The sequence below is a fragment of the Cyprinodon variegatus genome, unplaced genomic scaffold (genome assembly GCF_000732505.1).
Source record: "Cyprinodon variegatus isolate N-32 unplaced genomic scaffold, C_variegatus-1.0 Scaffold454, whole genome shotgun sequence".
In the NCBI taxonomy this organism is placed as follows: domain Eukaryota; kingdom Metazoa; phylum Chordata; class Actinopteri; order Cyprinodontiformes; family Cyprinodontidae; genus Cyprinodon; species Cyprinodon variegatus.
The window spans coordinates 590,263-611,755 of NW_015150907.1; the positions used below are offsets into that span (position 1 = coordinate 590,263).

At 35.5% G+C, this 21,493-nt stretch overlaps 1 protein-coding gene across 7 annotated transcripts in view; it reads right to left on the reverse strand.

Annotated features, from left to right (window-relative positions):
• Positions 1–21,493, reverse strand: part of gria4 (glutamate receptor, ionotropic, AMPA 4) — a 170,630-nt gene that overhangs the window by 64,622 nt on the left and 84,515 nt on the right. For 6 of the 7 annotated variants that reach the window (XM_015389329.1, XM_015389328.1, XM_015389330.1 and 3 more), the window contains exons 8-11: positions 19,252–19,419; positions 17,364–17,468; positions 15,656–15,766; positions 2,612–2,818 (exon numbers count right to left, since the gene is read on the reverse strand). In XM_015389329.1, the coding sequence (XP_015244815.1) occupies positions 2,612–2,818; positions 15,656–15,766; positions 17,364–17,468; positions 19,252–19,419 (591 nt within the window). Of the gene's footprint in view, positions 1–2,611; positions 2,819–8,009; positions 8,129–15,655; positions 15,767–17,363; positions 17,469–19,251; positions 19,420–21,493 lie in introns of those variants that run through there. The other variant, XM_015389335.1, reaches the window with a different exon arrangement.

Sequence of the window (21,493 nt, forward strand, 5' to 3'; positions counted from 1 at the left end):
GTTAACTCCTCCTGATGTGGTGGAGAAAAGTCTCTATAAGCCTTTCCCAGATGACCGAACTCCTCACCGAGCTCCTCACCCTATCTCTAACGTAATTCCCTTAAATCTCAAATCAATGAATTTACAAGAAAATATATGTGTATATTTTAGCTGAAGTACAGTGTTTGAGAGTCCTTTTAAAGGAGAGTGAATGTCTGGCGCGGATTCATCCATCCATCAATCTTCTCCCGCTAGATCTGTCAGGGTCATGGAGGGACTGGTGCCTATTTCCACCAGTCTATGGGCAGGTGGCCAGCATTGCACAGCAATACAGGGACACACAACCATGCACATACACACTCACACCTAAGAACAGTCATCTTTTTGGACAGTAGGAGTAAGCTGAAGTAATTGGAGAACGTGCAAACTCCATACAGAAAGAACCTGCACCAGGAATCGAACCCAAAAGGCAACAGTGCTACAAAGTGCAGCACTGTGCAGCCGTGGTTTGATTTAGAACAGATAAATCCATACAAAGGCGTTAAGGTACCTTTCATTTAGAGTTGTGGAGGGTAATTGATTCAGCTACTGTTCTGAAACCCCTTCTGTGCTTTCACTCTCCTAAACAATAACAACTGACAATGTCTGCCTCATGTCAGTAGAGCTGACATTTCAGCAGCTATGTGAAATCAAAGGCGTAATTAACGAGCTTGGCAAAACCCCCAGTTATAAATAACCACTCCATGACACAGCATCTCTGTGGGAACTGAACATGGTTACTAAGGATACAGAAGCATTGAGACAAGTTAATGTACTGCAATGATTTTTTTCTTTATGTTTTTTTTTGCATTTTTCTCTTATATATGAAAGAGATATTTGTACCAAGGTTAACATGTTTGAAATGATCCTGTCCCATACTGGTGCTGATATCAAAGCCATCCTCTTCATGTTTGCAAAATAAATTAATATTGAGAGAATTGCAATTCTATACGTAGGATGAATAAAAACAATGTTCAATTCTTAAAAGGCATTCTACTTAAAAATCAATCCACATAATATACAGAATTGTTTTAAGCACTTGGTCTGGCTCCTTTAGCTCTGAGGCAATCAAATAATTTGGTGCTGCTAAGGTGTTAAGGATGGCCAGGTTGTTTTAGCAATACCATTCTGCATTTTTACCTCTTATCTTCATCTTGACAATGCTATGTAGATTCTCTGTATGGTTTAAGTCAAGTCACTTCACTAGCTAATCAAGTACCACAATCTTTTGTTTATTGGCGATACGACCACCTGGATAGGTCACATTCTCAGTGATACTTGTCAAGGAAGCATCTGCAGCTCAAAATTATTTTCTGGTTGATGGTTATGTTGACTTTTGGAAAAAAGAAGTGAACCAACAACAACAGATGACATGTTTTCCCCAAATCACCAGCAACTCTTATATGACCTGTGCTTATATGCCGCTCTTTCAAGTCATAGGACTTTAAATAGCTGAGCACAACATTCGGTCATTTACCCATTCACACACAAATTCCCACACTGATAGTGGTGAGCTGCATTTTAGCCACAGCTGCCTCGGGGCGCTCTGATAGAGGTAATACTGCCACCCACAGGTGCCACCAACTCCTCTGACCCCATTAGTAGGCAATGCTAGTTAAGTGTGTTGCCCACAGACACAACGACTGAAATGGATTGAGTTGGGTTTTTAACTAGCCACCCTCCGATTTCAGGACGGACCCCGGCACTCTCAACTGTCACCCCAGTAAATACTTTCCTTTTCACCTCAAGCAAATCACATTGTTTGCCTCTAAACTGTAGACTTTTTGACCTTGATTTTTCAAATGAGATGCAAAATGTGTTTAATCTAAAAACAGGACTTTGTCACCCTAAGCAAATGTTCCATCCTTTTCAGCTAAGCATAGGTGAGTGAGTATGCTTCTCTTGATCTGTAGTGGCTTAACGTGGACGACTAGGTGATAATACTGAAACAAAGGTTGGTGCATGGATCTTATAACACTGGCTGCAACTGGGGATTGAAAAATATAATAGGTTAAAATATAAAATTCTGTGCATAATGGCTATACTGTATATATGAGCATTACGTTTTGAATGAAACTGCTGAAAAAACGGGCTGTGTAGTGGGTAGCACTGCTGCGTTGCAGCAAGACGATTCTGGGTTCGATTCCCAGCAGGAGGTCTTTCTGTGTGGAGTTTGCATGTTCTCCCTGAGCATGCATGGGCTCTCTCCGGGTACTCCTCCCACAGTCCAAAAACATGCCTGTTATGTTAATTGGTTTCTCTAAATTGTCCTTAGGTGTGAGTGTGTGTGTGACTGGTTGTTTGTCCTGTTTGTCTCTGTGTTGCCCTGCGATGGACTGGCGACCTGTCCAGGGTGTACCCCGCCTCTCGCCCATTGACAGCTGAACATAGGCACCAGCACCCCTTGTAACCCCACCCGAGATAAGCGTGAAAGTAAATGGATGGAAGGATGGATGCTGAAAAAACCCTTTCAGTAATATTTGGATTTATGAAAATGCGCTTTAATACAATGTATTTCATTAAAACAACAGTGATAGATTTTTGTTATTTTAAGAATGAATTCAGGATAAAGTTGTCTTATTGTCATCCTTACCCCATAAACAAGCTCTCCCACCATTCCATTCCAAATTTTAGTCTCCGGGTCTCTGGCACCATATTTTCCATCGGGAACAATCGAGATCTTGTACTTGATTCCGATGTGTTTAGCAATTTCTGAAGCCAAGTCCACGCAGTATCCCTCATATTGGTCATTACCCTCGTAAAGCTCCCAGTTCTTCTTCAGCATCACATATGGACCTTCCTAAAAAAAGATCAGCATAAGGGGAGAAAGACAGCTGTTTGGAGGAATGCATCAAAACAAAAGAAAAGGTAGCCAGAAAAGCAATGTTAAAGTGTGCACATGTGGACAAAAAAAACACACTTAGAAAAATGTATATATTTAAATGTCAATGTTGTAAAGAATTAAGGGAAGGATATGATTAAATTTGGTGTATCTCTGAAAAAAAAAATGGATGAAAAAGCTACTGCAATTGATACCTAAACTGAGTAGATTATTAATCTGAGTTTAAATTAGACATTTTTTTTTTTTTTATAAGACAGATGCTTCACATCTTTAGTTCCTGTCATTTCCATCACATGATCTTTGGATCATTTACACTGCTCTCAGACTAGAAACATGGGAAGACAAAATGACAGGAGAAAAGCTACAGAGAAAAGTGCACTCACATGTGCAGTAATAGGTTGACAGTTTTTTTGTACATGCAGGTAAAGATTAGAGGAAAAGAGAAATAAACAAAGACAAACATCACTGCATGAAAAGTTTTATAAAGAGTAAAGACTTAGACTTGTAAATTACAAGCACATCTTTCAGGAGCACTGAGTTACTGTATGTTGTTAAGCTTGAGGCTTTCACACTGTAATCCACATGAAAGCAAGCCTATTAAAATCTTATCAAGCCCATTTTAATCAAGAGACTAATCTCATCTAATTAAACAAACAGGCCTTTGCAATACCCAACACTCCTAAACCATGAAACAGTTTATGAGGGTAATAAAACACACAGAAATAGATAACATGCTGTGGATTGAATAGTTCATTCAGGAAATTGTTTCACATTCCAAACAAGTGCAGATTAATCAATGAAGAATTACCCTCTAATATGTTTAAAAAGGGGTCAAATGAGCAGTGAAATTCCACTGACAAAGATCTTTATTGAATCATCCAGTGGATCCTCAAGCAGGAAAAATCTAATTACATATAAACAAGTTTAGCTTAAAGCCAGACATACTGCAAGATCAAAACAATGTTACAGAGAGAAACCCCAACAGAAACAAGAAAGATCAGTTTATTTTATTCCTGATAGGGATTGCTAATACCTCGCCATGTAATCACTTTTTAAAAAATATTTTATGACTTTCATTTGTAAAAAAAAAAAAAAAAAAAAACGCCTGTAAAACTAGAGGGAGTGTCATCAAACTCTGCTGGATTTTGTCATGCATTTAACCAAAGTTAAACTGCTGTCCCACTATTTCTTGTCTTAAGATATATGTTTTTCTTACGTAAAATGTTTGACATGTGAAAAAAAAAAAGAATTTTGTCATTAACATGTCTGTTTTTATTTATTTTAAAAAAATCAGATTTGGGATACAGGGTTTGCAAAAATAAGCTTGCTAATAGACCAGCTAAAGTAAAATTATTAATGATCTCATGACCATCTTGAGCTGGAAGACGTGAGTTTTACAATTGATAAATATTATTTTTGTAGTAATATATATATATATATATATATATATATATATATATATATATATATATATATACACAATTAGTTTGCCTAATTCCAACAAGTGAATAAGGATTTAAATAAATGATCAAATAAAAGCTACAGTATAAGTTAATATTCTAATGGAATGAGGTTTGATGATAAAAAATATAATCTTGATTTCTTTGAAATATGTAAGAGCAACTAGGTGAATTTTCATAATTAGACTTGGGAAATACTTTTCAGTTGGAGAAATGTAAGAAATTTTAAAGATTTATGTATAAAACTGATATGAAAGGAAAAAAATGTTAGAGTCAAGACCAGTTATCTGCAAACCCTCTACATCCTTTGCTTTAGTTTTGTTCTCAGATTTTTTTTTTCTGTATGACTGATTGAAGTGAATTGATGTGATGCTATTGAGTGGAAAATGTAATCTATGGGGCGCTCAAACTGGCATCGTTATTCAGTGTGAGGCCTTTAATAAGCAGAGAAAAGAGAATACAAGATGAGAAGTAGTACGGCCAAAGTTAAAGAAGGCTGATAGAGGACATTGAAGAAAAATGATAAAAACATTTTTTTAAACGCATATGCTCTCTTAAAACTTTGAGGATGGACGATCAAAAAATTTAAACCAAATTTACTTTTAGAAAAAGAAGAAAAAAAGATACAGAAAGAGGTGTTTTATAACAGTTTGAAGAAAGAATATATCTTAAAAAATCTGGAGAAAGAAAGCCCAGCAACAAAGGAGATCACATAAAAAACAGGCCTTAAGAGAGAGAATGGCCGGGTTAAAAAGGCAACCAAGCTCTGTTGAAGCAAATGGTATGGGCTGATAAGAGACGGAACACATTCCGACGGGAGCTAAAAAGATGGATAGAAGTTGTTATCCAGTCCAGTTGGCCTTCCAATAAACACCAAACCTGCCTCTGTCCAGTTATCCATTCAACCTGCCAACCAGATCCTCCATCAATTCAGCATTTTAAAAAGCCAGATTGTCATGTTAAATTGTGCTCACTTGCCAGGGGATTTAATTAGCCTTGGAGACATTTATGCAGATAAGCATAGATAGGCATGCCAGGCATTCAGTCACTTACAGCTTTCGTCAATCAACTTCTCAGTATGCTCACTTTATTAGACAGTTTCTCTAATTACTGAATATAATCTTTCCATATTTGGACGGTTTGACAGCCTTATTGTCTGCTGGATATTTGGCTTTCATAGGAATCTATTTTGAAACAAAGCAATAAGGAATTTTAAACATTGGAAAATGTGCTTGGACTGCTATCCAGCCGGAAGTGCTGCCGGATTGACAGAACCCTCTTTTATGCTGTGCATATATCATATGAGCTTTTGAAACTGCAAATGCATGTCCTGAAGACCAGGTTGATGCAAAAACCAAACCAAAATGAACCAGAAAGTCTTAATAATGGATTGATTTTTGGATCTTTTGCAGTTTAAACAACTTTTTTTCTGTTGACCATCAAAGACATTTTCTTTACAGTGTCAATATTCCATATCCCATTGAATACATCTGATTATAAAATCCTGTTCTCAATAACATCCCTGTATTGAATGACACTGACACTGTCATGCTCTAAAATGTTTTTCAGTTTGAATATAGGTGTAGAATATACTCAAATTCCATGCAGGTCTCAGATTACCTCTGTTAGATTATGTAAGAGTGGCCGTGCAATGTAGCAGAGGAAATCTGTATTGGAGAATTAAAAAGTGCATAAAGATGTTCGGGTGGTATGATATCTTTATCATTAGGTTACATGTGATGAAGGATTTTCTACACTGAAGATTTTCGCCTCTTATCGCATGAAAATGCCACAGGCTTTGTAAGGTTATTACTGTGCAGCATTCTAAATATTAAGAAACACCGAAGCAGAATATGTAAGATTGTAATCTTCGCTACTTTTCTACAGGACTAAGGATTATGATTGAAATGAAATAGGTTTAAGTTTGCAATGACAGGGTGTAGAATTTCCCAAATGACAATTGTAAAACAGTGTGACTTTATCAAACAAAGTTTCATAAAAAATTGTTAGAAACTACTATGTCAGTTTAATTTTAAAAGGGATGAACTTTAAAGCTAAACCACGTTTATACAAGGGAAACCAAGCAGCTCAAAGCATGAGAGTGTGGTTACTCCACTAGGGTTTTTAAGCATCTGGGTTTTTAAGCAGCAGATGTTGAACTCCACTCCTAGATGCTGAAAGTAGTCTACCTTAAATCTGCTGCTCTAGTTCTGTGACATTGGGTTTAGCTGTGCTTAAATACAATACTGCGATTGATTGGATTGTTTCATTTGATTCTATATAGTAAACTGATGTTTCCTTTTTTTCTGTTTTAGTGTGGATTTAAATTTTTATTTGTTACAGAGCCCCTACAACCCAGAAAAAAAAATGTCTTCTTTTACCAGAATACTAAAAAAAAAAAATGCAAGAGAAAAGGAATGTAAACCACCACTGCTTAAACACACTAAAGTATGAATTTTCAACTTAAGTCCTTGATAGTATCCTGCAACTTCAAGAAATCTCAATCAAATGGCTCAATTTTGTATCTTCTCAGTTCAAGTCAGGTTATGCAGCGTCCTGCGAAAGACCTACTTATTGATTTAGGTGCGTTTAAGCAGTAACCGGTCTATTAGGTGCAGAACACGGGTCTTGTAGGACAGCATTCTGATATAGTATCATTGAACTAGAGCTAGCATCACCTCACTGTTCATATACTGTGTTTGAACAGTAATCACATACAGCGGTATCATTGATCACATATACATTTTTTTGTGGCGATCACAACTGTGCCATGTTTTAATCCATTTTTTTTAACAAAGAGACCCAACAATTAAAATCATGTATTTTACTTTGGGCAGTAAGCAAGCTTTAATGTGTTACACATTTTACTTTTCATGTATAGTATCTAATATTGTATTTAGTTGGGCACCAAAAAATCTGTCTTTCTATTAACAGATGTAAAAGTATGATTGTACATGAAAAATAAACATAAAAAAATATCTAATTTTTTACTTTCTTACTACAATGCATATTATACACATAGTTTGGCCTTCTGATTCACTTTGTTCAGTGTTAGTCTATAAGCAGATGCATTGTAAAGTATAACACAGCAAAATATCTGTCAACGTACATGACTTCTATTGTAAAGCAGCATCGGAACTTTCTGTTTTCCTATTTTTGCCTCCATTTTGGTGTTTCTATTCAGGTCAAGTCTTGGGGGAACTCAAAAACAGAAGAGGTAAGTTGACTGAGCAGGCATGACTGAATAGATTTACAGAGTGACAGAGCAGAAAAATGAAGATGGAAGGAGAGTTGCATCACAAGGTGAAGGATACAGACTGGAGGACAGACAATGAGTCCTTTAAACTCACTTTGCACCATTTCTCTGAAAAACTAACAAGAAAAAAAAATACTTCTGGGATACACATTTGTTGGAATTTATTTTATGGCAAAACAGGTAACTAATTGGTGAATGCTTTGGTTAAAAAACAAACAAACACATAGCTAAAAATCTGAGATAAAAATGCAGCTAGTTGATATTGTGCAGCACACTATCAAACTTTAACAGAGTCAACAGAAAACTATCACCCAACTGAGATTTTAGTAATGAGAGGAATATAGCTAAAATACCCAGGTGACTTTGCTTTGTATGCTCTGTGACTGGTACAAAGTAAAACAGTGATTCTACAAAAAAAAAAGTACAAAAAAAAGTCTCTGTGCAGGTTCAGAATCAGTCTGGTTGGGTCTTTGCAGAGGCTTTCTGTTTGATTCCCGGTGCTTTTCTGCAGACTCAGGTTCAGTGTCGCAGCAGAGGCTTCTTCATCAGAGGCTGCAAAGAGGAGGAGGTGGCTGAGCTAATTGTTAGTCAAGGCTTGCTAAGGTCATCCACAGAGAAATATGGTGGGGGGGAAGTATGGAAGCATAAACACAGGGTGTGGGAGTTGTAAGAGATGAGTTAAATAGAAAACTACACAGATGGAAGTAAAAGTAGAAAAATAAGACAGATGTGGGACAGCAATACAAAGGGGACAAACCTGTCACACATTCTCTCTCATGAATAAAAAAGATTTCTATAGCCATCTGAACACCGACACTACAGGACTAATCACATAAAAATCCAAAGCTTTTAAAAACATAACATACAATCTCTCTATTTATTTTGGCCAATTCCATTTATGGATATAAAGCACTGTGTCTTATAAACCCATCAAAATTATTAACACGTCACAGAACAACCACATTGCAGCCACAAATAAATGTATTTAACTGGAATACTGTTTAAACATTACAAAGTTGTGCATCAGAAGAGAAATAACCCATGGCTAAAACTGCTTATTTTTATTACAAATAAAAACTCAAGAGTGTTGCTTGCATTTTTATTATTCTACTTTACTATTTAACCCGAAAACATATATTTTTTTTTATAAATATTCTGTATTCAATTTGTGATTACAGTTCCCCTGTGTTTTATTCCCGCCGTGAAATCTATTGAGCTTAATTTGTCTCAAAAGCTTCACAAAGCATACAGTTAGCTTTCTATGCATTAAATAAGATCCACAAGTAAACAACGTGATCTGAAAGTGTACAACAAAATTTACTATTGTGTATCATATGATATATAAATACCTCAGCATTTGCAATTCTTTAACAGTTTCTCAGATTTTTACATTATTCAAACTTCACTATTAACATCCAAATTTACAAACACACATGGTCGAATCGTAAGCTGGAGACACGTTGATCAACACAAGGTCACTAACAAGTTTTCCTGGTACATTCAAGACTTTGTTACTGGAGGACAGTTTGTAAAGGAAACGATGCGCTTGTGGCTGGAAAAAAGCCTGGATATCTGAGTACTAACCAATTTACTGACAATAAATATTATATCAAATATATCCGTTTACATTAAAATTACATTACATTACATTTACTGGCTTTGAAACAATGTAAATGTTTAGACCTTACTGCTGAAATAAACTAATCTAAATGCATTGGTTCTTTTTGTGAGGGTCAGCTGGGATTGTCTTGTGAAGCAATAGGTAATGATCAGATCTCCAAGCTTTCCTCCAGTTCTTCCTTGAGCACACAATTACATTTGTAAATATCTGATATCTGGACCTTTCTCCAACCATGAATGCATCATCTCATTTGTAAATCAACTCACAGTAAGTAAGTCCCAAAAGTCAAAAGCACAGAAAAGCTGATATTAAATTTGGGAAGTTTTTTTGCATATTTGGGTATGTATTTGACCTGTCCAGAGTGTACCCCGCCTCTCGCCCATTGACAGCTGGAGATAGGCACCAGCACCCCTCGCAACCCCACTTGGGACAAGAGTGTCAAATAATGGATGGATGGATGAATGGATAGATGGGTATGAATTTACTTATTTTTGTGATATACATTTGGGAATTCTGTTGTACACTTACAAATCTTAATGTACGCTTGAGTATTCTTTGTGATGCACAGAATTCTTGCTGTACTCTTTGTTAACCTTTTTGAGACTGATTCAGTTCCAAAGAAATTCAGCTGTTGTTGATGGCCTCAAGAGATAAAGAGCAGCAGAGATCCACAACCGTAGACCAATACTGCTAACATGACATTTATTAATACAGTAGATACAAATATTGCGTTTAAAGAAGACTGAGTGAATGAATGCCATTGTTGAAACTAGGCAGTTAGGTATATTTTGTCTCAAGTCATGTACTGTAGAGGAAACCACAAATATGCAAGAAGTCTCTTTGTTCAGATGAGACCAAATATATATTTTTTGTGAATGCAGCAGACTAAGAGCCTGTTCTTCAATGAGTCAAAATCCTGATTTTATTGGCGGTAGTGATGATAAGAATTATTAAGAAAATAACAATTATATTATTTATATTGCACTTTATGTATACGTACCGGTATATAAAACTGCAACAAACAAAAGTAAAACCATAAAAAGATATTTTTGTAGTCGTTACATAACACAATGTGAAATTGAGATTTACTATTATATGGTTCTTTTTGATATTCCACTGCATCTTATGCCGATAAAACCAAAGTTTGCATTTAAATTTAATTGACTGATAAAATGTAAAGTCTTTCCAATCCACTGGACTTAGTTGAACTAACAGCTTGTGGATTAACTAAAAAGCTCTGAAAAGTTTATACCCTCTACCCCCAACAAAACCTGTGAATCTTATTAATAATGTAATAATCTTATTATTAATCTTGCTACATTATGTTTTCATAGGTTTTTGTGGATGAGTATTTGCAGAATTTGAAAATAGATATTTGTTACATTTGTAATTACACTATACAAGACTTGGAACAAATACTTAATAGCAAAGCTCAGTCATCTGTACATGTTTTTCAGCTCTCTAAAATTAGCCTTTTGAGTTGTGTTACCTTGCATCATTTTGCATGCCTATTTGAATCAAGACTAATATAATATAACCAGAGGATTTGAGCACATCCAACAAGTAGCCCTTTATTTTGTTTATACGAGAAAAGAGGAATAATTAAAATGGCTGGAGAAGCTGTTTCTATGTGAAAGCCATTAGAGCAGTCTGGACGGGGGTCATTTCTAAATGGTGATCTGAGGTCAGTTTTAGATTTGCCTACTAATGAGACATTAGCTTAATCTTCCAACTGAACAAGTGCCACCTCCTCCTGGCTGTGCTCTGGCAGCTCTTTCCAGCTCATATAACTCATCATCCCCAATCTGATTTTTTATTGCTGCTAACAAGTCTCCATGCAGCGCCCTCCATGGTATTTCTACCAATTAATTTTAGGGTCTGAATCTGTCAAAACTTTTCACAGAAATATAAGGGATCAGTTTGATTGTCTGACAATTTTTAAGCAAAGTGTCTTGTTAAACTAGCCATAGCTTTTGAAGTTCATTGTATTTTATTAGTCACATCAATGTGTTGAGTATCATCTCAATTTGTTTGAAACAATATACATCTTCAATGAAAACTATATACTGTGTAAATTATTCAGCAAAATAAATCTTGAATAGCTTTTATATGAAAACAGGACCCTTAATCTAATACTAATTAAATATTCTCCCTTATGTATCCACTACCAGCTTTGTATAAACTACACACACAGAGAAATCTATTGCTTTGCAAACTTAGAGTAGCTAGATTATCTTCCTGCACTGCCTGTGGTTTAATTCAATATGCTCAGAGATTATTTCACAGGTTCCTTCCCAGTACTGATGCTCAGAGGGAGCGATCTCCTCTAGTCTTGGAACGGTATAAGGAATCATGAGAAGATTCTTATCTAATGACCTCAACCTCCTAAAAGGGATATAGCGACACAACAAAGCTGTAATGTATGAAGGCACCCAACCATGGAGAGCTTTAAAAGTCAGCACCCAGATTTTAAAATTTAGGCAAAAAATCACTTGGAGCCAATGAAGAGATTTTAATATGAGGGTAGTATGGTCCCCTCTCACCCTAGCTGCTGCCTTTTAGTCCCTCTGCAGACAGGGCAGCGCCTCTTTATTTAGGAAAAAGAAAAGGGTTTTACAATACTCTAAATCAGAAGACATAAAAGCATGAATGATCAACTCTAGATAATCATAAAAAAAAATAAAGTGACATCGCTCTATCAAAGATAACCCCCAGATTTCTAAGGCTTGATTCAATAGATAAGCTCAGGTTGCACGGATACTGATTGATTTCTGGAATGACATTATCAGGAGAAATCCCACGCATCTCATTCTTGTCAAGGTTGAACAGCAGAGAGTTAGCCATTGCTTAATTTTTCCAAGGTTTCAAAGATCTTTCGAGTCCAATTTTTGAATATCAGTTGAATTAAAGGAGCAATAGAGCTGAAAATAATCTGCAAAAAGATGATTGTGGACCTCAGGAAACCCCTGAAAATATTACCAAGGAAATGAACTCATAACAGAAAGAGAAGAGGTCCCAACACAGAACCATTGGGCACTCCACAAAACAACGCTACAGGGTCAGAAATGAACTGGTTAGAACTGGTTTTGGCTTTCCATAAAAGCTGCAGTAACAATTGCTCCCATGATCAACAGGGTGAGTCATACCAAAGATATATATATATATATATGTAACAAAGTGTGAGAAGTTCAAATGAATTGCTGTAAACATTTAAATACTGCCAAGCCGCCCATGCATAATGGTGCATGATGGATGATTTAACTATGTAGGAGACTTTGGAACTTGGAGAATTATGGGGGAACAAATTTTCAGGGATCACAAATGTTTCCTGACCCACCAGACCCACACTATCGCTGTTCATTACATGTTAAACATGAGGTCACTGCACTTCCAATTTTCATTGATACCATTGTACTTAAAGGTTTAGGATATCAAGTGTGCATTGTCTGGATGCATTTTACATCTAGCTATTATCCATCCCACTGTGTGTACCTTAGAACATACTATATTACGATTCCAAAGAAATCTCAAAAACATTTACTGTGTAAGTTCATTACAATGGTAACTACTGAGACACTGCATGATGAAAAATGCCTGGCTGCGCACTTTGATCCTACAGCTGAAATGTCTCACAAAAACACCAAATAAAACCATACAACAAGAATTAAAGCAAGTTATTTGTGTTAATGTTTATTATGTTAGAACCAAACCATTAAAAGACAGAAAGGTGTTAGAAAGGACAGAGTAGCAGAAGGACTAATGTTAAACCAAAGCAGGACAATAATAACATGTCTGTTGTAGTAGCAGTCAAACAAAAATGGTTTTCCCTGAAGATACTATACACCGGACTCTCCTTGATGTGCGTCCCATATGAACTTTGTAAGGAGAGGGCAAAATTGATGCTTGGTTCATTCATCAACTTATTTAACCAGACAGCTAACTAAAGTGGATATTTTCCAAATAAATGACACCTATAATAACACAACATAACCTGGCTCTCTGGGACTTTTTGTAAAATGTTACCTTGCATCCTTCCTGATGTTATAGACATAAACCTCAATTGTTTCACTGCAAGGATCAGGTATTCTCGATCTGTAATTCAGTTCTTTTTTCCCACTGGTAGGATTTCAGTTGGCCTATCCTTCCAACATACATTTAGGTGAAAGCTGATCACTGGTGTCCTATTTCTAATGCACTTTAGATCTTTACTGTTTTTATTCTGTGTAGTAGAAGTGATGCAAGCTGACTGTCCCTTCATCTTAAGTCCTAAAGTCTCAGTCTCATATTGTTGGACTTAAAGTTAAGCCCCCACTGCATTATGATAACCTTTCTTCTATTGATATAGATTTATCCCCTCCTTTAGCCAGTGAGGCACCAGGGCTTTCTTTACACATTGCTAAACTTAGGTGTAAAGGCACAGACAAGTTTGTTGGTATCTTTGCAGCCGCCTGAAACAAAACTTTATTGCTCCTAAAAGCAGAGATTATGTTAATAAAAGTTTACATACTGTATATTACAATAAAACATTAGCTTTTTTTGTTGGATCTTTTAAACTGTGTTTAACCAAGCTGTTTGGGGAATAAACATTCTGCTGGGTTGTTTGGAAGGGTTTAATATGAATCACAACAAGCGAAAGATAGGAGAGATGAGAGGTTTCTGAAGATTTCATAACAAAGAATAGAAATCCTTACGTAGAGTAAAGATCGCATGATCATCTTCAATCAGCTTCAAATTTCTGCGACCTCTGCTGTCATAAATTTAAAAAGTATGATGTGCATTGAACTGTAGACAATTTCCAAACAAGGGGGCACAGTTTTGTTTTTTAGCTTGCTTTTCTGCATCTGACAAAGGAAACCCTGAATCTATGTACAGAAAACATCTGGAAGGATCCCTAGGGTGAAAAGCTCAGTTTAAGATCTGTGGTTCTAAATAGCTGAAAAACTCAATAATGGCTGTGGATAAAACAACAAAAAAATGACACAAAAAAAAATATTGGGGAGTTCTGTAATAGTCCTTGATGCACACTGGTCTTTTCAATTTGTGAAAATTCTATTGATATCATAGAGTACTGAACAAGGGAGCAAATGGAGGACCTGCTCCCTGTTTGTAAAAATCGGAGAGAAAATAAATTTGGCTTAGCTATTTTTGTCTAAGAAATTATATATCTGCCTGAAGTTTAAGACAGTTTTGTCCCTGCAATTTCGATCCGTCCTATAGATGGTAGAAGTGCCAATCTCTACTGTCTATTTGGACCATTTGCACATCCTGGACACATCATCAGCCAATTCTGTTATTTTTTATCACACCTTTTCTTGGATCAAAAATAGCTGATGATAAAATCATACTACATTGCATCCCAATCTCTCTCTTTCCTTTTGAGTGGCTTATCATAAAAAAAAAAAAACACAGTGCCACAAGAATCTTTCTTTAAAACTGAAATCGATTTCAAATGTGTTGTGATCTGTACAGCAATAGAGAAAGTTGAAGTAAAGTAAATAAATGTGATTTAGTTTATTAAAGAACTGTGTTGCCCCCGTCTTATTACTATAACTCAAAAAAAACACATAACAAAACCTTACAGGACATTGCTCAATGGAAACTACACTGACATAAGAACACATCCAGAATTCATCCAGTGTCTAGTGTGATGAAGCTCGCATTCATAGAAACATTACAGTGATGAATTTCTATCTAAACGAAATGTAAATCCTTGTATTACTCAGATTTTATAAGCATGAATATGAAACAAAGTAATGTAGGAAAGAAAAAAGTTATTATTTTGAGGTCAATCTAGAACTTCTAAGGCCCCTATACACCTATTAAGAAACGGAATGCGAGCAGGAATATATTATTTGTTAATTATAATCATTATATTAATAATAGAACTACAAGGTAAGTGTTGAAGGTTTTCTGAAAATAGATCCAAATATATATTATAAAACCTCCAAGCACACAAGCAAACCTTCAAGACACAACAGAGCTTCACTTAACCACTAGGTAGTTCTGAATTGTTTCTATTTGAACATTCAATTGTCTCAGGAAAAAGCAAAGACAATCACTTCCAAAAGTTAAAGCAAATGCCCTTTTCTTGTCTTACAGTAAATAGAATATTAAACTGTGTCAATAAACAACCAAAAAAAAAAAAAAAAAACGGATATAAAGGTATTCTAGGTTAAATCATTTAAAATATATAAAATGTTCTTTGTTTATTTTGCGAGGGTACCAATAATAAAAATCAGTCCTAGTCTGTAAATCAGTTTTGATCTTTGAATTGTAGCAGAATCAGTTTCGGACTATCTCAGTAAAATAATACTAACAGGAGAGAAACAGGAAAAATTGAGATGCTGACACACATTCTGTTTTTAACAGCTGTTTATCATAATAAGATGGCAACTTTCTCAAAATGCAATTAAAAAACGAACTGTTGAAAAATAAAAGGCAATAAGAGGGTACTTTACCATAATTGTTGTCACAACAACCGTCCGATTCTCCATCCCTGAGCTGTCATTGGAAAGACCATTTCCATCCTGTACCAAGACCAGCTTGTCGATGTCATTCCAGTAGCCAATCTGGGGAAAGATAGCAAAACTTCACTTTTCTAAAAAGAAAATGTATAAAGAATGGAAAAACATGAAACAACCTAAATTGAGATATAAAAAAGAGGTCTATGAGTTAAAAAATAAGCTGTATCCCTTTGTCTTGTGGATTTCCCTTTAGAGCAATGGTTCCCAACAGGGGGTACTCGTACCCCTTTGGTACGCGAGTGCATTGCAAGGGGTACATGAAAATATTTTTTTCTCAGGTAATAAAATAAAATAGGAGTGGAATGTGTTCTACTTTTTGAGGACCCAACTAAAAAATAAAACAAGCTTTTTTTCAACCAAACAATAAGTTATTGTTATATGTTTGAGTTTAACTTGAGCGAGAACAAACACCAAACCAAGCAGAGGAGCAGACTGAATGTAGAGAAACGCCTTATAGCAGCTGTTTTCCCACATCTGATCAAGGCAAGCTCAGGTGTCATGAATGATGAAAACAAAGTAAAACAATTCAAATCTGTCTGACTATAAACTATGTTCAGTATTTTGTTCCCAACCAAGTTTGTAAGTGATTAAAGAGAAGCTACTCAGAGGAGCTCCAGTTTTTTGAAGGCAGATTTCTTGTATTGTTTTGATTCATAGCTTCAGGGCAACATATTTCATGTTTTTTTAGTTTTTTTTTTTTTTATTTCAGTTGGAATAATTAGCATGCAAAATGATTAAATGCTCACGTTAAAAAATATTAAATAAAATACTTTTTTAATTTTATAATGAGTTATTTTTGTGCCACAAAAAGTATGGTTCTTTCCACTTATGGGCAGTCATCAATACTTTTGACTGAGAGGGGTACTCATGGTTAGCCAAAATTCCAAACGAGGTACAAAAGTCAAAAACGGTTGAGAACCACTGCTTTAGAGCAACACATGATTTGAAGTGAGGCATAAATGTCAAATAAAAACATATTACTGACATATGAACATCAAGATTCTTGAATTCATGACATTTAGTTATGTTTATTGTGTGCGTTTAAAATAATTTTTCCACAGTCTGCTTTACTGCTTTTTCAGATTTTGTTAAAGAGTAGAACAATTTTATATACCCTGGTTTAATGTGAGATACATGTGTACATTTAAAATCCCCATGAAGGCCATGCTACAATAGGTGGTTTGTTTAGGCATCTAGATAAAGCAGCTAATCATGAAGGCCTATGATTTCTGTGAATGATTTCTGTGAGTGATTGCTGTAATCAGCTGATTTTCCTTAGATGGAAAACTGGGAACCAATCTGACTCCATGATGTGATTGAATTGTCTATGTAAAGTGCCTTTAGATTACTTTTGTTGTGAATTGGCAGTATATAAATAAACTGAACAGAATGGAATAAAAAAATTGGATAAAAAATATGCTCACTACATAAAATCAGACACATTCAAAAATCAGATAAAGTAAACTTCTCTTGTCCAAACATTTGCCATAAAAAGGATTTTGGTCTTTCCACTTTCTTTTAGCATAGCTTAATAAGGTAATCCATAATCTCTATCCCTACAAGGCAAGTATCTGCAGTAAACATGAGATAAATCATCTGTTAAACTTTCTAAAACTTTTAATGCCACCAAATAAGAGCAAACCTTTCGGGGACCATTGCTTTTCAGTTCGAACACGTCCATTGTATAGTTAACCCGCCGTCCATAGTGATCAAACTGGATATTTCCAGTAAGGCCTTGGATACGCACCTAGATTTGAAGCAGAAACAATGTTAAGTATTGGTAAATAACTCAGAAGATATCACATTTTTTACACAAAATCTTTCTCTGACTAAAATTAAAAAGGCCTTTTTTGTTTACAACCACCCCTGAAGTCAAACAGAGGCTAACAAACAGCTCAAACTGCAACTCCCAGGATCCCTGGTAAAGATGTATTAAAATCCATAATCCATAATGCATGTTTTGTAAAAATCTAATCTTTACTTAAAGAACAACTACAGTATAGGCACACATCTAAAAATGGGTAGGACATGAGGACAAGCCAACAAAGAAGGGATGGTTTGTGTTTCTGCTTTTCCCTTAATATGTTTCTTCTTCATGAAATAATTTTAAGAAAATAACCAATAATGTTTGCAGTTCTTTACACACACAGCTCTAGTCATACAGTTCAAAATAACTTGGACTTGGACTAACAAGGCCAAACGAGGACCCTGATGTTTTATTTAAACAGAGCTCTTTGCTACAGAACTTCAGAGTAGCATTTTGAGTTACCCAGTCTTTATAACATCCATCACATGCCATCTACATGCCAACTGGTTGTTAGGGATGAAGAAAAAGCCTATTCTTCTTCTTTTTCCTTCCTACCAAAATCTCATAAACATTTGATGTTTGCAGAATGTTAATGAGACTATGATTGCAACCATTTGTCTCTTTTCTGGATGTGACAGTGACAGCAGCAAACTGTCAATGTGTGTCTAGTGAGCAAGAAAAAGTCTTCACTTGTATACGATGAAGGATCTGAGATGCTGAAGAACTATTTCTCTTCCAAAGTAAATTATAAAATTATATTTTTGGACAGAGGGTCTTTCACTAGAATATTAACCCAAAATATAAACCAAAATACACACAAAACAAAACCCATAGTGGTGGGCTGAAGAAAAACCAGAGAACCCAGGACTTGGAAATGTCCATAAACTGTACAAAATAGAACAAGAATAAATGATGATTATATACTTAATGTGTAAAGGCACTCAAGTTAAAGTTTTAATTTATGTTCAAGCGTGGAATTGGACAACTGAAATTAAAATAATAGGCGCTAATTAAATAATAGTTTTAATATTAAAATAAAAAAACTGTTATTTTTTATCAATTTGACACATTTTTTACCAAAAAGCTGCCACTTTCAAAGTGCCATTTAAAAAAATATGACAAAATAGCCATGTCTGTTACTGTTATGGTAGACATAGTTGTGCCTCAGTTCATCAGTGATAGCTTGATATACTTTTATTTTAATGCTCCATCTTTTATTACAAGTGTTTAATCAAATTTGCTGAATTCTGGAATGTGTTTGAAACACACATTACACAGGAAAGTTTGTTTTTTCATCTGAAGATAACTGGATTTAGATTCTTGGCGACATAAGTTTGATTCACTGTGGCTGCCAAAGTCCTGATAAAAACCAGTGGGCTCCAGCTTTGGGATCCAAGCCAGGGAGAGCAGCTGCAGCTGTGCCCAAAGCCTGCAGCTGGATACTACCACAGATCGGACTATTAAACGGAGCATTGAACATAAATGTTTCACATGGAGCGTCACATCTTGTTCTCTTTTTTGTCAGATTTGCAGTGTTCCTTTGAAATCACTAGCATATAATCAAAACCTGAAGTATCCTCTAAATATTACAAAGGCCATAAATGTGCATTTTACCAAGGAAGAAAGGTATCAAAGACTCCATGCATAAAAAAGTGAAGCAGTTTAAGCATGTCTTTTAATTTTCAGCAAGTTTCTAACTATACACCTTTGAACTTGTCCCAACCTGCTTCAGTGCTCGCTCCATATCTATCCCTTGGTTCCACGGAGCCGCTGGATTAGCAAGGCAGTCCCCAGCATTGCCACGGCGACTGATGTCGATTTTCTGACGGCGTAGGGTGCGAAAGGCCTCGGCCATTACAAGAACACCATCATACGTTAGTGATGAGGTATACTGTGAAATGCAAAGATACACAAAAAGGAGAAAAAAATTTAATTTTAAGAGTTTTTTGCTTGCTTTGTTTATTGTAAATCTGAAGTTATATGCCACGTATGAATTAGCTTTATTTTTCTGAATAAGCATGAGTAAAGTACAGCTGTTTATGGGACAGGCTTAACATTTATTTGACAAAACAATAAACCGGACTAAATTAGTAACTGTTACTTAAATTTGTAATGCAGCAGTTTTAAATCAATTTTACCATATATTTTTAACACTCTGTGTATTTTATTAGATGTTATAGGAAAGATCAACACAAAGCAACAGCAAATAGGAAGGAATGTGATTCATGATTTTAAAAAGTTGTTACAATTTTAAATTTAAAAAGAGCATTACGCATACTGGGTATAGGCAATTAAACCTGCAGGTCCTTCATATGAAAGGATCAAGGTTTTGTATGAAATGCTAAAATGTTTTTCAGCCTCCAGCTTTTTTGGAATGCCCTCTCTTGAAGCTGACTCCATAATATTTTGCAGTAGGGACAGTGCATTCAGGACCTGGTACTTTCTTAAGATTTCCATCACCTATAGTTATAGCGTTATCGCGTGATGGTAAATAAGTTACGTTTTGTTGTCCAGACCACCTTCCTTCTAATGCTTGTGCCCCATCCATGACTTGTGGCAGACCTTAAACAGGACTTAATTTTTATTTATTTATTTATTTTTTTTGTTTTGTCACTTTTCCACGACTTCCAGATTATAATGTCCATCTGACCAAGGTTTTTTAAACCTAACACCCAATGTTTTGGGTGTTTCCTTGCTGCTGCACACCTATTGTAAATAAATTAAGAAGCATTTTTCCTATTTTTCATATTTAAAGCTGGAAGGACAGTGGGTCACGGTTGGAAACCACTGGTGTTGACACTGTTCATGCTAGAGATCTCTCACTGGTGATTAATGCCTCAGTTGGACTTGTCTGGTTATTTAGGTGGTAACTCAACTTAACCTATTTTCAACTGATCCCTGGTCTGATCTTTGGGACATTGTTGTTTCTCTGATGTTCTTTATCAACCTCTGATGTCTTTACAAAACAGCTGGATTTATACTGACATTAGCTGATACACAAGCAGATTTCCAACTAATTGACTATGTTATTATCTGGTAAACCATATTCTATTTGTCAGTATTAGAGTAAAGGTGTGTAATTAAAAATTCTTTTGTATTAAGTGTTGTCTTTTAGTTAAAACAATGACAGTTAGATTGATAAGAACTCCAGTAAATTGCAAGTTGCAGATTAGTTCTTAAAACACTTAGAATGAGTCTAAGGCCACTATGTATCTATCAAGAACGATAAAATAAAGAAATATTTTTTATCAAAGCATGTTTTTCAACAAAGTCATCCTACAAAAGGCATCTGAGCTGCTGGGAAGGAATGAAGATTCAGTAGCAAAACTAAGCACACTAAGAGCACACACAGTCTCAGTGCCACACAGACAGAGGCAGTCAAATACACAGCAGGCAGTCTTCACATCAGGGAGGAAACAAGGGGAGAGATGAAAATTGGAGAAAAGACCAAAGTCAGCTGAGATCCTCTCTGCGTCTCTCAGGGTTCTTTCTCTTGCTAGCTGACATCCCTTGATTTTTAACTCACTATTTATGCTTTGGAGGGCTTCTTATCCATCTTGCCCTATTTTCATGTGTACTGTTTGAAACATAAGAATACCTCAAGAGAGTGACTGACAAATGACGACTATGGAGAGAAAACATCTAAGCTGGGCAAAGTAGCTCATTGTAGTCTTTGCTTTTTCTGTCAGAGGCAGGGCATAAACACCTTTGGGACACATAAAATAGTTCAGCTTGAATAAATGAAATAGACGTGTCTTGCTGCAGTCAAATTTCTGTTCAACTCAAGTATATTATACTAGAATCTAGTAGAATTTATCTAAAGAGAAGAAACCATGTAATCTCTTAAGTGGGTATTTCCTCAGAAGTCAGAAATGAAATCTAGGAATTATCTATCTATCTATCTATCTATCTATCTATCTATCTATCTATCTATCTATCTATCTATCTATCTATCTATCTATCTA